The 18199-nt window shown below is 42.0% G+C and overlaps 1 protein-coding gene across 6 annotated transcripts in view; it reads left to right on the top strand.

The window, feature by feature from the left end:
- Positions 1–18199, top strand: part of LRRC36 (leucine rich repeat containing 36) — a 55897-nt gene that overhangs the window by 23650 nt on the left and 14048 nt on the right. For 3 of the 6 annotated variants that reach the window (XM_084755514.1, XM_084755515.1, XM_084755519.1), the window contains exons 6-9: positions 5295–5422; positions 7439–7487; positions 11934–12380; positions 15489–15784. In XM_084755514.1, coding sequence (XP_084611640.1) covers positions 5295–5422; positions 7439–7487; positions 11934–12380; positions 15489–15784 — 920 coding nt within the window. The remainder of the gene's footprint in view (positions 1–5294; positions 5423–7438; positions 7488–11933; positions 12381–15488; positions 15785–18199) is intronic. The other 3 variants (XM_084755518.1, XM_084755517.1, XM_084755516.1) reach the window with 3 other exon arrangements.

Below are 18199 nucleotides of genomic sequence, written 5' to 3'. Positions count from 1 at the left end.
AATAACAAAACCTAACCGGCACCAGGGTTCGCTGCTGCCGCCCCATCTGAGCTCTGAGTTCATATTGTTCAGTGTGATGCTGAGCCCTCCTTCCTGTGTCTTAGCAGTCTCTGTGTAACAGGTCTGCTTAATACACTGAGCACAAATTCTGGCTGAGGTGCTGCCTGTGACCTCATCTCATCCTCACAGCCTTGAGGGTGGTTTGACAGCTGAAGAAATTGAAACCCAGAGAGGTGAAGTAGCCTGGCCTACTTATACCTACTTATACAATAAGAGGCAGAATTTGGATGCCAAATGCAATCTATATATCACCAAAGTTCTTCCTGTGGCTTTTTTCATTAATTTTGTACTTTGATGCCAGATTAATTCTCTTAAAACACAGCTGAGATAATCAATTACATACTCCCGCTGAAAGGTTTGATGGCTCCCACCCAGCTGCATCAGCCTTAACCTCCTTAACCCTTATACAAAGTTCCCCAGGACCTGGGCCTCAACTTTTCTTCAGCTTCCCCTGAAGCCTTATCCCCTGTTTCTCCACTGCAGTGTGCAATGCTCCACCTCCCCCGTGGAGTCTTTCCTCTGTCTCTCCTCTGCAAACTAATGTCACTCCTTTGAAAAGCTTTCATCAAACTCTACTTGTCTTTATGACCCAATTCAAAGTCTTTTCACTTAGCAAAACCTTTAAAATTAATCTATAAAAAGACTGTGATTTTTTAAAAAACTGAAATGCCTCTTTTGTATGTGTGTGTACATGTATGTGAGTGCATGTGCACATGTGTGTGGAGACCAGAAGTTGATGGGTCTTTCTCAATCATTCTCTACCTATTTTTAATTCTGCATATGTGAGTGTTGTACGTGACTGTGTGTACATATTTAGTATATACGTGGGTGCACATGTTTGGGCAGAGGCATAAAAACAAGCTGAAGGTTGATGTCAAGTGTCTTCTTTGATCATTTTCCATCTTGTTTATAAATTAGGTAGGGTCTCTCACTTGAACGCAGAACTTGCCAATTCAGCCAGCCAACCTGCGCCTTTAGGATCACAGGCGAGCTGCTGTGCCCACCCAATTGTTACGTAGCTGCTAGAGATCGAAACTCTGGTCCTCACGCTTGCACACGGTGTGGAGGTCAGAGGACAACTTGAAGGTGTTGCTTCTCTCCTTCAACCATGTTGGTCCCAGCAGTTAACTCAGCCGTCGAGTTCCACGGTCGTCTTGATCTCTCGTTAACAGCTATCCATTTCAACTTGCTGATGCTCGTCATCTCAATCTAGTCATGATGGTGTTGTACCGGAATACAAGTGAGCAGGGAATGGCAGAGACTTCTCAAAATGCTGCCTTAAAACAAGACAGAAGAAGTGCACTTCTCTTTCATATAGAAAGCTTTTCAAGGCTGTTGTGCGATCAGGGACTTTTACAGCAGGGATTAGTAGCGATCTCCACTACAGTGCACAGGAGAGCAACTGAGCTCTGTGTGTCTTACTGGGCAGAACTTGCGTTAGCCTAGCAATAGTGTCAGATCTCCTTATACATCCAGTCCAGAACAATTTACACAGCTAATTAGGTCATAAGTCAGGCTGAGATAAGAACACCACAGTGACAGAGAAGTGGAAAGGAAGCAGCGGCGTTCCAGCACTGACTGGGGCCTGGGGAAGGTTTCACCAGACGGAGGTTCTCGAGTAGGGCACTCAGTGCGCACAGAAGAAAGGGTTGTCAAAGTAGAAAAGAAGCTGCAAATCCACATCTGAGAAGTGAGGAGAGACGTAGCAGCAGCAGCCCAGGCATGTCAGGTCAGCCAGTATAGCGGTGGCAGATAAGGACATGGCAAAGAGCCTCGTAATAGTAACTGTTCACTTTTATGCTCATGTGGAAGTGGGTAGCAGTTTGTTTTTAAAGAAGAGGCATGATTATATGTGTCTCTAGAGAGAAACTCAAGCTAGAGTCAATCAAAAGAGGACCCATCTGAATAGAGCAATAATAGTGGGACTACAGAAGACGAAGTACAGCCAGATAAATCCTCAAGGACGAAAAGAAAACCTGGAGATAAACATTGAGGTGTTGTTGTTGTTGCCTGGGTTTGCTTTGTTGTAAAAGTTAAATTTTAAAAGAATTGAAATTATGAATAAAGTATTCAAGAGCTATTGAAGAGATAAAAGTACAAGGATACTGAAATTACAATTCATGGCAATCTATTATGGTAGGAAACTTTTCTTCAGTGATTTCCAGTTAATGTGAACGTTATTGCATGTTTTTTAAGTCAGAGTTTAATTTTTATTACAGTTTCACAGTGAGATAAAGGGGATATAAGAAGTTTGAGGAGACAGCCTGCTGTGGAGGAAGACTTGTTCTTCAAAGTGTCTCTACCAGCCAGGCCTGGTGGCGCGTGCCTGTAATCCCAGCACTAGGGAGGCAGAGGGTTGTGTATACAGCAGAGCAGCAGGAATGAGAGACCCTGCCTCCCAACGAGAGAAAGGCGACTCAGCTCCTAAGTGCTGCCTGTTGTTCATCTTGGCACCCACACAACCACAATCAATACACTATTTTTAAAAAAGATTAGCAGCTAAAGCCAGGCTTGGTGGCTCACGCCTTTAATGCCAGCACTCGAGAGGCACAGCAGGTGGATCACTGTGAGTTCAAGGCCAGGCTGGTCTACAAAGTAAGTCCAAGACGGCTAAGATAAAGAGAAACCCTGTCTTGAAAAGCCAAAAATCAAACAAACAAAAAGATGAACAGCTTGTCTAAAATGTGGGCAAATGATTTAAATACATGCTTCTCAAAAAAAATCATATGCAACTGACCAACAAGCACATGAAACACCACTAACCACCAGGGAAATGCAAACCGTAACCACTTCATACACATTAGGATTACAAGACTCAGAAGGACAGAGAAGTAAAAGCAAGGATGTGGAAAAATGTGATCCTTCATACATTGCTAATAGGAGAGTAAAATTATACATCATCTTTGGAAAGTAGTTTAGCAACTCCTCAAGAAGTTAAATGCAATTATCAAAAATTCCACACTGCTGTTAACTGAGAGAAATAGAAACACATGTCTATGCAGACACTTGTACAGTAACAAAGCAGCATTATCCATAATGGCCAAAAAACCTATTGACTGATTAATGAAAAATCAAAGTGTGGTATATCTATATAAGGAGTAGTATTCAGCCAAGAAAGGCAGGAATTCCTGAGATATGCTATAGGCTATATCTTGAAACCATCATGCTAAAGGAAGGCCATATGCAGAAGGCCATATTTGTATGATTTCATTTGTATGAGATACGTAGAACAGGTAAGCTTATGCAGACTGACAGTGTATTGACGGGTTTGAGGGGGGAGCAGGAAAGGGAGACTTGGTCATAACAACTATGGGGTTTCTTTTTAGAATAATAAATTGTTCTGGAATAGCATCACGGTGATAGCTGCTCAGCTTTGTGAATATACTAAGAGCCACTGAGAGGTATTCTGTTAGGATGAAAGCAATAGTACAGTAATTACATCTCAATCAAAAGGAAATTCTCCTCTGACTAACCCCAAGAAGAGTGATTCTGTACCATTTGATGACTGACTGTGATTTCAGTGTGGGAATCCAAGAACAGGTTTCTGTTTTGAGGGGTTGGTTGAGGCGGAATGCCAATGCCCAGATTGGAGAGGTACCAGCAGGAGAACCCTTAGAAGTGAGTATAGTAAGTCTGCTTACAAATCCTGCTTGTGTATGTTTGTACTTTTATGGGGAACTCTGTTCAGGAAATTTGTGGCTGGACATTAAAAGAGATCCGAGCCCAGCGGTGGTAGCATATGCCTTTAGTCCTAGCACTCAGGATTAAAGAGCCAGGTGATCTCTGGATTCAAGTCCAGGACTACACAGAGAAACCCTGTCTTTAGAGGAGAGAGGCAGAGACAGAGACAGAGACAGAGAGGGGGAGGGAGGAAGAGAGGGGGAGGGAGGAAGAGATGGGGAGAGAAGAAAGAGGAGGAGGAAGAGGAGGAAGGAAAGAGGAGAGAGAGAGAGAGAGGACACTAGCATTTGGCAAAAAGCTCAGACTATGGAGGATTTGCTAAAAATTAGGTTGAAGGAAAGAAAAAGAACCCAGGAGGCTGCAAACCAGTGGTAAGTGCTGCGCAGAGTCACCTTCTGCAGGGTAAGGATGAGAGGAGGCTGAACCTAAGTCAGTTTGCTTTTCTCCAACGCTCAGGCTGCAACAACCAGTCTCTGCTTCGCCTTGCTTTGTTCACAGTGAAAGCTTAACAGTTTCATATTTTCAGAAAGGTAGTTTTACCAAACTCAGATATCTTGTATTTACAGACAACATTTCAAACCCAGAAGGCAACCCAGAAATAGGACATATCTCAGAGCCCCAAATGGACTAAGGGCGCTGTCGTTCTGTGTTTTCATTCACACTGGCTCTTGGTAGTTTTCTGCTGCCAGAAAACTTGCAGAAGAATGCATTGCCTGAAGAAGGACCAAAATTTTGAAACTGCTTTGATTCTTGCACAATCCTGCTTAAAAATAAACAAACAAATAAATAAAGGAATTTCCCTAAACCAATGCAAAGTACTCATTTTCAAAAGTTCTTCCAGAAGATAGAGGCCAGCCTAGAACTTACAAAGACCAGGCTCGGGAGCCTCTTGCTCCAGCCTTTCTCACACTGGGATGACAGTCGTGTGCCACATAGTTCAAATGGGAACTTCCAGAGTGTTTAACACTAGAAGGTGTATTTTTTTTTTCATTAAAAAAAATTATTTCTCTAATCATGTGTAAGAAATACCAGGAAACCTAAGAGTTTAGCATCCCTTATGAAATAGGTTCTGATCAGATTTCTCTTCTTACACGTAAGGAAACCAAGGCAGAAAGAGCCAGGCTTGATGATGAATCAGTGCAGTGCGGTCTGATTAGAGCCCTGGAAATGTGTATAGAGCAGAGTCTGTTCTCTGCATCTGCCGTGGAAGGAAGCTCCTGGACTGATGTCAGACTTCATTACTAGCTCAGTAGGAAGTGTGCAAAGTGCTGTTTACTTTCTGACTGTCTACAGAACACCTCAAGCGCAGGAGAGCGTTTCCTGTCCATGACCTTGTTTTGCCTCCCTTCAACACTGAAAGACAGGTAGTATAAGTTTCATCATCGGTTGAACTAACGGAGTAAGAGAATTCAGAAAGCTGAAGCAGTTTGCCAAGTTCGCATGGTTTCTACGCGGTGACACCATGAATTAATCCCCAGTCATATGACTTCCCCTCCAGTATCTTTCTGTAAGACATGCTAAGAACTTCATTGTATTCCTTTCTTTTGATATAGACTCAAACAAAGGACTTTTTATCCCCTTCCCCAACCGGGAAACAAAGGAGTCCCTAGGCAGCCCTTCTGCAGCCCAGGCCAGCAGCACCCCAGCTCAGAAATCAGACGTCTTTCCACTGGGGACACAGGTAATATATTCACTCTCTTGATGATGTGTTAACTAGCCAGTGACTAGTACCGATAATGTAGTGTTGTCTTTATTTATACATGTTGCCCTGGCACAGTGTTTGCTGGGTGTTGGTCCTCAAACAGGGATGCATCTGTTAACAGCTCAGAGCTGGTTATAAAATTCCTTCTCTCCACCAAATCCCTCCATCTCTTGTTCTCGCACCTCTCACATTTCCTCCCTCTACCTTTTAATTATCAAGTCTTGTGTATCAAAGTGGCTTTCCCAAAAGCTGCCTCTTCTGTGTAAAAGACAGAAGAATAGGGCAATGTGCACAGGAGGGGCAGGCAGTGAGAAATTGGAGATAATGCAAGATTTAGGAAAAATAAAAATAGCAAGTTTTCAGAGGGGAAAAATGGTGGTAGAAGTCATGTGTCATTTTATTAAAGTTATCATGTGTAAGCAAATATGACCTAAAATAGAACTGATGTCTTCTCCCTTTGCTTTGTATTTGATACTTTTGTAAGCAAGAGAACTGTAGAAGACAGCCACCCAGAAGGAGAGTTAATGGAGACGTGAATGGTCAGGCTGCTCTAGTGAGGAGGTAGACAGTGAGGGGTTCAGTCTCTGTGTGTGCTGCATAAAGCCTTCTGATGTTAAAGGCGGATGAGCATTTGTTTCTTTGTTTTTGGAGATTCTATATGGGTGCTAGGAAACTATCTCTGTTACCATTTCTTTTTTTTTAATCTTTCTATTTATTTACAAAAACAGAGACAATGTCTATTCCAATTTATAGTTAAATAATATTTCTCAGCTTAAACAAACAAAAACAAAATAAAACCCTCTCTAGAATTAATTCCTGACATGAGAAAAAAATTAATAACTTACTATCATCCTTAAGTTTAACATAAAGAAGTGCAAATTCTTTTTCTGCTAACTAAATTGTGGGGGGGGGGGTGCTAGTATGTGCTGGAATAGAACCCAAGGCCTTGGGCTAGCACTGTACCACAGAAGTATATTCCAAATGTTTTCAGATTTTTAAAATACATATAAGATAGATTTCTTCTTGCTTCAGTTCTTACCTAGTTATGAATCAGATGAACTTGTAGCTTCTTAAAATCCAGCAGTTGGCTGACACAGTGGGCACCTATCTGTAATCCCAGGATTTAGGAGGCAGAAGCAGGATTGTAGCAAGTTTGAAGATATCTTGATTAGACAGGGAGCTCCAGGCCAGGCAGGCTGCACTGCAAGACCTTGTTTCAGGAGAAGAAGAAGAAGAGGAAGAAGAAGAAGAAGAAGAAGAAGAAGAAGAAGAAGAAGAAGAAGAAGAAGAAGAAGAAGAAGAAGAAGAAACTCTTTTTAGTTCCCGTAGCTAGTATTCAGCTTTATCAGAAAATGAAATAAATAGAAAAGTCCTTTAAATAGAAAGGATAAAATTGGAAAAATTGATCTGGGCTGGGGAGATGGCTCAGTGGGTAATGTGTATGCTGCAGAAGCCTGAGGAGCTGGATTTGGGTTCCCATGTAAAAGGCATGTACGGTTTCGTGTATGTGAAACTCCAGTGCTGGGAGCACTAAGTGCAGCAGGCAAACCCCAGGGCCAGGGCTTACTGGCCAGCCAAAATAATCAAATAGGGAGCCACAGTTAATAAGAGGCCCTGTTTGAAAAGTAAGGTGCAGAGCAATAGAAGAGGGCGTCCAACACCAACCTCTGCTTGCTCGCTCACCCCACACGGGAAGAGAAACAGTGATCTTATCTAACTTGTTTGTAGTCAAAATACAGTATTTCAGTGTTTGGTGTGTCTTTTACCTTCTAAGGATAGTTTGTGCTTCCAAGGAGTCTCCATCCCTGCTCTGCAGCAACTCTGGAGCCTCCTTGTGTTGTGACTGTTTTTAAATGGTCAACCCTGAACCCTGCTGGAAGGTCTCTTTCCCCGCTTCCAGGGATGGGTGTCCTCTGCACTCCCAGTCCTGTGAGCTAGGTCTTAACACTCACAGATGCCTTTCTTCCTCAAACTTCAATTTTTTTTTTTTTTTAGATGCAAGAAGGAACAAGGAGGCAGACAAGTGACCCCCACCAGGAAGATGGTAAGTATTTTACTCACTGGGTACTCAGTGAGCTCTGGATGGGTTGGAATTGGAAATGACAGTGCAGAAGCTCTGCATCTTCTGGTCAGCTGACCCTTCTTCTGGTTTCCCCAGAGACTTCCCCAAAACTGCTTCTGGGAGGTTTCTCTGCTTGAAGAGTGAAGGTTTCCTTCTGCACTGTCTCCTTTTCTTACTTTTCTTGCCTTCTTTTAGATTTGTTATTTTTCTCTCTACCATATTTAAGTTCTGTCATTTGTATATTTTTAGTGTTATTTCCCAAATGACAATATTTTTTAACTTACACAATTTACAATTTGTCAATATCTTAATTTTTTTCTTCTTTTAAGTTTTCTCTTAGGTAAATTAAAAACCATAAATGGCCAGGCGCGGTGGTGCACGCCTGTAATCCCAGCACTCTGGAGGCAGAGGCAGGGGGAATCTCTGAGTTTGAGGCCAGCCTGGTCTACAGAGTGAGTTCAGGGACAGCCAACGCAACACAGAGAAACCCTGTCTTGAAAAACCAAAACAACAGCAAAAACAAAACAATAAAACAAAACGAAAACCATAAAGGGACTTTTCTCCTTTTAGTTCCCCATGCCCCAAAAGTTACTGCTCCTACAGAGCTCTGCTTCCATGACTTGAGCCTGAGACTTCATGGGTGCTGCGCAAGCGCTCCGCCCTGAGCTGCATCCCCCATGGAGTTCCTGTGGATTTCTAGTCTTCATGCTTTTAAAACCCCACAGATATTTTTAATACAGTTTTCATTTAAATTTATCTTTGTCTTCATTTCTTTCTTTAGCCCAGCTTCCCATCACTTATGAGATCATTTCCTCCAACTTATAACTGCATCCTTGGGCGTGGGCCTGTTGGTGATGAACTCTGTTGTGTTTGTGTTCCGCTTCGTCGTCGCTGTGCTTGAAGGGGATTTCTGATGAGTGCAGGGTTCTCACTGTCAGCGGCGCCTTTCAGAACATAGCTGTTACCCCACCGTGTCACCTCTCCTCGGGCTGATTTGGAGAGCCTAGGTGGGGATGTGTTACTTTTTCCTCCCCGTGGCTGCTTGTAGGGGGATGGTTGTCTTTGGTTTTATGCAGGGTCGCCATGACGTCCATATTTTTGTTATTTTCCCTGTTTGGTGTTTATTCTGCTTCTCAAATTCATGAACTTTATCTCATTAGTTCTGAAAAATATAACTATGGTTTATGCACTATTCTTTGTCTCTCTCTCTCTCTCTCTCTCTCTCTCTCTCTCTCTCTTTTTTTTTTTTTTTTTTTTTTTTTTGGACTTTTTTTTTTGTTTTCCCGAGACAGGGTTTCTCTGTGTAGCCTTGGTTGGTCTGCACTCTCTTTGTAGACCAGGCTGGCCTGGAACTCACAGCGATCTGCCTGCCTCTGTCTCCCGAGTGCTGGGATTAAAGGCGTGCGCCACCACTCCCAGCTTCTTCTGGACTTTTAATCAAATATATCAGAGTTTCAGTTTCTCTCCCTCTCCCCCACCCCCTCTTAGACTAAAGTTGTGTGCCACAGTGCCCAGTTCTTTTTCTTATTCTTTTATATTTTCCTTTTTTTTTTTTCTTTGTTTGATCAATGTTCTGGATAATCCTTCTGGCCCATCTTCCTTTTGATTTGCTTTGTTTGAGAATGGGTTTCTCTGTGTAGCTCTGGTTATCCTGGAACTCACTCTTAGACCAGGGTAGACTGGAACTCAGAGTTCTGCGTCCCTCTGCGTCCTGAGCGCTGGAACTAAAGCCATGCATCCCCACCCCCCGAAGCCTGCCTTTTCTTTTACTAATATTCTCTTTAGCTATGCCTAATCCATTAATAAATCTGTGTGCTAGATTCTTTTTTTTTAAGATTTATTATTTCTTATGTACACAGTGTTCTGCCTGCATGTATGCCTGCATGTCAGAAGAGGGCACCAGATCTCATTATAGATGGTTGTGAGCCACCATGTGGTTTCTGGGAATTGAGCTCAGGACCTTTGGAAGAGCAGCCGGTGCTCTTAACCTCTGAGCCATCTCTCCAGCCCCTGTCCTAGATTCTTAATTTAAATTTTTTTCTCTCTTCTATATGTTTGATTTAGTCTGGGTCACTTATTCTAAGGAAAATGTAGGCTTGTTGTATATTTTCTTAAACAGAATAGACTTATAGCTGTCTGGTATATATTATTTATAATATCAGATCTTTGTAGGTCTATATGTTTTCATTCATGTTAATACTTTGGTTTTTGTTTGTTTTATGTGTCTGCTTACTCTTATATTTTAATAATTATTTAAACAATAATTATTAGTCTTACATGTATTTGTCTTTTCCAGAACAAATTTTCATTTGATTCTGGCAAGTACTATCAGTTTGGGACTGCTTTAATCCCAGCACAAGTCATTATCAGAGACGGCTTATTTCCAGCTTATCTGTACCCTTAACACTGTATCCTGCCCACATTTTTTTCCTTACAGTATGTGAGGATACAGTTGTCGTGTCCTTTACCTTGGGCAGAACCTGTCACTTGTTCCTTTCACCCTAAAATAACTTTGGGCAAAAGTAATTTTATGTACTAATATACCTTCAAAAGTTTTTTTTTTTTTTTTTTAGGTTCCTACTTTGGGCCTAGAAATAACCCACAATCTTGTGAGCTCTTTGTTGGGTTTATACCATCCCATAGCTTACATGTTTCCAGCAGGAAGATTGGGGTATCTATTTGCTGTTACCTAAAAAAACAATTCTTTTTAACATTAAAAAAAAAGATTTATTTATTTATTATTTATACGGTATTCTGCCCACATATCTGTCTGCATACCAGAAGAGGGCACCAGATCTCATTATAGATGGTTATGAGGCACCGTACAGTTACTGGGAATTGAACTCAGACCCTTTGGAAGAAGAGTGGTGCTCTTAACCTCTGAGCCATCCATCTCTCCAGCTCTTAAAAAAAAAAATTCTTTATGCTTAAGTTATTCTTATTACCTAAATAAAGATACTGTTCCATGGCCTTTACCATGTTATATATGTTGACATTGGGTAAAACATTGCTGGTCTGTAGGTCCTTATGAATATCAGGGTTAGAAGAGTTAATGTGACAAATTCTAAAATAATGTATTTTATTCCTAAGGAAGCCCTTCAAACATAAAAAACTCTGAGAGCACCAAGGGGCACAGAGCCTGCTCCTTTCTCTGCTGTCCTATTTGCTAAACTGTGTGACATGTTGGGTAGCAAACACAGCTGTCTGAGAGAAATGCTTTAGAGCTGAGTTAGCACCTAGGCCTGGCATTTTCATACATTTTGCATTCCCTACTGTTGAACTGGCTTAGGTATCAGTTCCAAGTAAGTGAACTAGAATCTCTGGGTGGAGTTTAAGGGTGAGCAGAGCAAGGTGTCTATGAAATCATAGACCATCTATTGTCTATAAACGGAATATATAAAGCCACAACTGTGGTCATGTGGAGGTACACTAACTTTTTATGTGAAACTGCTGTCTGGAAGCCATGCATGGCAGCACACATCTGTAATCCCGGAACTTGGAAAATGGAGAGGCAGGAGGGTTCTGAATTCCAGTCCAGCCTGGGCTACATAGACAGACCTTGTCTCAAAAGATAAAAGAAAACAAAAACAGTAAGTACATAGCAAGCTCTGACATTACAATTGAAGTGAATATTCTTAGGGTATTCTATTAGTATGAAGTTTGTCCCCAGAGTGATTCAGATTCTTTGTTTAAGAAGTGTCCCACGTGTCTTGTTGTCATCATCATCCCTGTGGAAGTCCAAGGTTACCAAACACATAACAGAAGTCCTGTCGTCATTATCCTATTATTTATTTTGGTTTGGTTTGGTTTTTTTGAGACAAGGTTTCTCTGTGTAGCCTTGGCTGTCCTGGACTCACTTTGAAGACCAGGCTGGCCTCGAACTCACAGCGATACACCTGCCTCTGCCTCCGGAGTGCTGGGATTAAAGGTATGTACCACTATGCCCGGCTCCTATTATTTATTACAATTATTTAAAAAAGCATCTCTTGGGGATGGAGAGATGGCTCAGAGGTTAAGATCACTGACTGTTCTTCCAGAGGTCCTGAGTTCAATTCCCAGCAACCACATGGTGGCTCACTGCCATCTATAATGTGCTCTAATGTGCTTTGTATCATAATAAATAAATACATTTTTAAAAACAGAAAAAAAATCTCTTTTGCCAGCAGTGGTGGCACACGCCTTTAATCCCAGCACTTGGGAGGCGGAGGTAGGTGGATCTCTGTGAGTTTGAGGCCAGCCTGGTCTACAAAGCAAGTACAGGACAGCCAAGGCTATGCAGAGAAACCCTGTCTCAAACAACAAAAAACAAAACCAAAAACCCACCTCCTTCTAACACCCTTTCCTATCTTAGTGAGCAGAGGTCCTTGCTGGGCCAGGATGAATCCCTCATCATGTTTTGTTTTGTTTTGTTTTGTTTTACTTGATGAGGATTAGAATTCAGACACTACTCGCCTCGTCAGTCCACAGTCTGGTCTCCAGAGAAGATGGCTAGAGATGTATACCGAGTATCTCTTTTAGACACCAAGTCTTCAGGCTCTTCTCCAGAAAAGGACTTGACACCAAAACCTGATGTGTACCTGTGTACCCGTGATGCCTCACTGGGTAAACGCCTGGACGTGGGTGACTCTAACCTGATCCTTCCCTGTCAGTTACCTTCTGATGGTTTTCTGGCCCAATATGAGAATCATTATTCTCAAACTCGTTCCCTGCATGGAAGTCCTGCCAAAAAGCCTCCAAAGAGCAGGAGCAACCGAGAACATAGCATGAAGCCTTCACATGACATAAAGGCCACCTCGTCCCATCCCTGTGGAGACTTACTGACATCCCTGTCAAACCCTGACTCCAGCACAGGAAGGCTGCTGAAGCTTAGCTCAGGTAATAGCTTCCTGTCAGCTTGCCAGTCTTTTTAAACTCGTTAACTTTGGAACTGTCATTTCTTGAATTACATTCATATTTCTTTTTTTTTAAAGATTTATTTATTATATACATCGGAAGAAGGCACCAGATCTCATTATAGATGGTTGTGAGGTACCAAGTGGTTGCTGGGAATTGAACTCAGAACCTTTGGAAGAACAGACAGTGCTCTTAACCTCTGAGCCATCTCTCCAGCCCCCATATTTCTTAAATTGCATATTATGGTCTTTTGTGGTTCATAGAACTTCTAGAAATCTATGTAGAGGGTGTAAGTGCAACTTGGACAAGTTAGAGAAAAAAATATAGAAATATGAGTCTCACAACTACATGTTATTTTAGTTAAGCAACATCCCAAGACCTGTTCCCAGCTGCATCTACTTCTCTCTAGTCACCATCACCAACCTCAGGCCCCACATACATGACCACATATGAATATGCACATGCATGGGGTACAGGGACAGGAGAGCACGAGCTACTCTGGGGGCTGAATTGAGAATGGAATAGGAAACTTTACTCTCCAAAGAAGGTAGTTTCAGGGTAAGTTATAGAGACTGGTCTTCAGCCATTTATTCAATAAAGCTTATTGAAATTGTACTATGTGCCAGGCACTCTTCTAGTTCTGAGGTAAAGTAAGAACAAAACCAAATCATAAACTTTAAGTCTCTATTTGTATCCTAACAAGGTAATAGAAAAAGTTAGTTATATAAATATGTCAGTTTATAAATGCTATGATAGAAAATAGCACAATGTATAAGAGTAATAAGGAAAAACAAGTAAGAAGGAAGAAGTGATATTTCAGATTGAATGGTTAGGACACAGTTCTTTGATGGAACATCATAAACATGGGACTTGAATGAAATGGGAGCACAGGCCATATAGGTAGCTTCAGGGAGAGCTTTCTGCAGTGGAAATAGCAAGTGCAGAGTTCCCAAGGCCACGGTAAAGGAACAAGGAACCTGTGTGGCTGTAGAAGAGTAACGGACACGATGTGTATAGATGAGGTCAGAGCGATGGCCACACATCTGTTCTGGGCAGGATCAGAAGCAGTTGGAGGATTTGTAGCAAAGAAGTAGCGTGTTCTCTGAGGACCCAGGGAGAGGCTAGGTTAGCAAAGGCCTGCTGCGCAAGCATGGGGATCTGAGCTTGGATTCCCTGATAGGAAGCCAGGTGGGGTGATGGCTTCTGCAGTTCTAGTGCTGGAAAGGCAGAGGCGGCAGGAGCTGTAGGCCTTCTGCAGCCATTGCTGCCCATGTGGTGAGCTCTGCCTGCAGCCATTGCTGCCCATGTGGTGAGCTCTGCCTTCAGAGAAAAACCCCATCGCACTGCAAAGGGCCTGAGAAAGCACATGGGTTCACATGTAAACATGGACCTACACATGTATGAGATCTAGAAGGAGAGAGAGACACAAAACAAGAATTACTCTGTGCGCTGGGTTAGGAGTGAAATGGGGGCAAGGATGGACATAGAAAAGGCCATTTCAGAGGTTAAAATCCAGATAAAGGTTGGTATATTTGAGAACAGTGGAGGCAGTGAGGAGATAACAGAGTCTGAATATGTTATAAGAAAATTACCCTTTGATTTGCTGATGGACTGAAAATAATGTGGGGAAAGTCAGTGATCCCCAACGTTCAGCCTATACTACTAGACAAGGGGAGTTATTACTTACTGATATTTAAAAAAGAATAGAATAGGAGAAACAGGTTTTAAGGTAATTACCAAGACTTTGGCTTTAGACATCTTAAGTTTGAGATGCTGTTAGAACTTCTCCAAGATGGCAACCTAATAACTGGACATGACAGATGAGACAAACTACCGCGAAGGGTGAACGAAGAGGAGAAAGCCAAGGATTGTGGCACTGGCATCCTAGTGAGGAATGTGTGTTGAGGAGGAAGTGATGCCGGGTGTGGTGGCGCAGGCCTTTAATCCCAGCATTTAGGAAGGAGAGGCAGGCGGATCACTGTGAGTTCAAGGCCAGCCTGGTGTACAAAGCGACTCCGGGACAACCAAGTCTACACAGAGAAACCCTGTCTCAAAAAAATAAAAATACAAAAAGGAAGAAGTGAGCCACTTATGGTACATATACCTTTGATCCCAGCACTTGGGAGACAGAAGCAAGTGGTCCGGTCTTCTGTAAGTTTGAGGCCAGTCTAGTCTACAGAGTGAGGTGCAGGACAGCCAGAGCTACACAAAGAAACCCTGTCTTCTGGAAGAAGAAAAAAAAAAAAAGGAGGGGGAGTGATAGTTCTGTGTTGGAGGCTATAGGGAAGAAGCTGGGTCTGGCAGATATTTGGAAATACAAAAGAATTAATGAATAGCTTCAGGGAATACATTAAAATAAAAGCTCCATTGAGGTGAGTTTAAAAAAACAACCATAACAAAACCTTGGGCATGAAGCAATAGAGTACTAAGTATATACAACCCCCTTCAAGGAGTTTTGCAATAAGAGGGAACAGAGAAATGAAAGAGGATATGGAGTCCTATAAGACTGGCAAAAGCCTTCAGTAGAGGGAGCATTAATGATAGAGCAGAAAACAGAAGAGCTACAAGGAAACACTCCTGTCTAGTCCAGAAGAGAGGAAGTGTAGTCGACCGGCAGAGAAGCTGGCTGTAAATGACGCACCAGCAGCTTATCTGCAAGGAGGAGGCAGAGGATGTATTCAGACAGCTGATAAATGTTGAGTCAGCTGATGAATTCAGCGGTGAGATGGCACGCACCTTCTGTTTGACTGTCTCTGTGTTCTCAGTGAGATAAAGGAGGGAAGATGATATTCAAAGTTTGACTATTTGGGCCCTTGTTACAGCTGGGCAGCAATAAAGGTCTAAACAACCTAGCAGTTATGAATCAAAGTGAGAGAAGTCAGAACAGATGTTCCCTAACCACTGCTAGGAGCGGATAGTTTGATTTAGTCAGAATTGAGGTTTTGGCAGGTAGAGGGAGACAAAAAAAAAAAAAAAATGGATTCAAGGAGTTAACAGTGTGTGCTGAAGAGTAGTGATCATGACGACACCAACACATGAAGGTGTGAGAGCCGAAAGGCAGGTTCATTTCCCAGGCTGTTTCCTCCACAGATCTCTATGCCACAACCCATTTCAACAGTGACCCCGCTCTGCTGGCCAGTGTAGAGCAACAGTTACCCAGCAGCCTCAGTGATTTTGCACCAGCACCTGGTTCTCTCCCAAGCAACCCTGTTCTAGGAAACTCTGTGCGGACACTGCTGCTGCCTCCCGGGACTTCAGGAAACCGAGAGATTCCAACTAAGAGGTCATTAAGCCCTTCAAGGAGAGGATTCAAGCGGAAGGACAATATCCTTGCCAACCTGAACCTGAAGCATGGTTTCCAAGATGCTACGGGCAGCGAGGTGCAAGTACTGACTTGTTTGTGTATATACAAGAAAGACAAAGGCTCAAGAACAGAATGTGCTGCTCTTGGGGTTTGGGGTGGTTCCCGCCAATAGCGCTAGAAGTTCTAGAGGATTTTTCGAAAGCCTATGAGCAATATTACCAGGCTAAAGCCTGGGATTCTTCTGCCTTTAGGAAGAGCTATCCCCTACTGCCAGCTTTCTAGTTTTTCAGCTTCCTATCACAAAGGAACTGGCAGTGACTTACTGTGAGAGCACACACATGGCACATGGTAGGGAACACTTTAATGTACCGCAAGACTTTGCCAAGAGGAAGCAATAAAACTAGTCACAAATAACTAATTTACTTGAAAGAGTGTTTACAAAATATATTTTGAGACCTGGTCTCACTGTGTAGCCCTGGCTGGTCTGGAACTTATTTCATATAGAGATCTGGCCTCGAACTCAGAGATCCACCTGCCTCAGCCTCCTCCATGCTGGGATTTAAGACCCATATCACCATGCCCAGCTAAAAATCATTAATTTGCTTTCCTGTACACATACTCAAATGGCTGTAAATTTCCCCCCAAAGTATCTACAAGCAAATGAATTAGATTATCCAGAGGAAATTTTTTTAGCTGAAAGTGACTCAGAGAATCAAGAACTGTCTTTCCTAAATGTCATTTTTTTTTCTTCAGATCTTATTGCCATCAGAGAGCCTTCAGTTTAGTTTGAGGAACCACAACTCTCACAGTCCATGACCCTTTGTCATGTAAACCATGTGTCAGCCAATTACTGCCTTGTAAGGAAGCAGAATATCTGATCAAAATGATTTCTCGTCATCCTCAGTTCCAGTTGTTGGGAATCTCTTTGCACATTATGATGCTTTCACAGAAATTGTCTGTTTCTTGACCCTTTGAGTCCTTCCCAGTTTATTTTCAGATCTCTGAAGGCAAGAGCTGGGATACAGCTTTCCTAGTACGTATGAGGCCCTAGGCATAGTTTCACATAGCACAAGTAAAGAAAAGAAAACCGAGAGCCTCTAGAGACAGTCATATTTTTTGTGCACTAAAGGGGGCAGTCTTGTAATATTTTCATTAGTTTTTGTCTTGTTTTACATTCTCAGCCCCAAATGCCTATTTTATCAGACAAAAAACACTAACTGTGATAACATTTAGGGTGAAGTCCCAGGAACACTTAAGATATTTGGGATGCTAAATATAACTAAACAGCCTAAGAGAAGAGTTTTCACTTCTGTTTCGTATCATATTATTAAAAAATCTCAACATTTTTGGACTATCTTTCATATTCCCATTTTTTCCTGCGAGACATTGTTTTTTTTCTTAATATGGAAAGATGTCTAAGTGCTGATTTAACATAAATATAAAGGCAGACTTATTTTAGTGGGTGCTTAAGATAGAACTCAGGGCTTTCACACATGCTAGGTCCTTGACTGTAAATTATATATGTGCTGTTTGGTTTCTGAAATCTGTAATTCTCAATCTAAAAAGAAAAAAAGCATTAAACTAGGCATGGTGGAGTATACCACCAGCACTTGGGAAGCAGAGGTAGGAAGGAGGATCAGGAGTTGGAGGCCAGCCTGGGCCATGTGAGAATCTGTCTCAACCAACAAAGAAAAGTTTCTCAAAAAAAAAAAAAGTTGAAGAAAACCATTAACAGTAAATATTTATTTTTAATAAATTTCCATGCAGTAGCCTTTTGCTATAACTAGACCTTTTTATGCCTTCACTCCAAATCACGTTAACTTCAAAAACGATCCCATCTGTGTCCTTCATGCGGCCACAGTCTGTGCTGAGTACATGTTTATCCCAGCCATAATGCTGTTCCCTACCAGCCGTAGGCCACACACGGGACTCAGCTCACGTCACCGTCCTGGTGTTGTGTTTCATTACTAATTAATCATCCTTAGTTTTTTTTTATATCAAACAATCCAAGAATTGAGAAAGAACTTGGCTGTCTTTAAATCAAAGTGTGCGTGCGTGTGTGTGTGTGTGTGTGTGTTGCTGGTGATAGAACCCAGGGCTTTGCACATGCTAAGCAAGCACTCTGCTGCTGAGCTACATTTCCAGTGTGCGTTTGCTTTTTTGAAGTTCACAAAACTATAGAAAAGACTAGGAGATAGACTTACATATTAAATACACAATAATATGCATGTCAGGTTGGAATGAAAAAAAAGGAACTATGAATTTTACTATATAGATCTATCTGATTTTTTTTTTTTTTTGCCTGTGCTGGACTGTTTGTAGACCAGCTGGCCTTGAATTCAAAGCCTGCCCCTGTCTCCCTGAGTGCTGGGATCAGGTGTGAGCCACCATGCCCAGCTATGATTTCTTTTAATAAGGAAGTATTATTAGTACTTGACCCAACAATGATATTTAACTTACATTCTTAAAATGTTAGAGGACATTTATGGGTTTTGGG

Source organism: Acomys minous (assembly GCF_964271855.1).
Source record: "Acomys minous genome assembly, chromosome: 14".
NCBI classification, from domain to species: Eukaryota; Metazoa; Chordata; class Mammalia; order Rodentia; family Muridae; genus Acomys; species Acomys minous.
The sequence above is the reverse complement of the archived record's forward strand: the minus strand, read 5'-3'. Positions and strand labels throughout refer to the sequence as shown.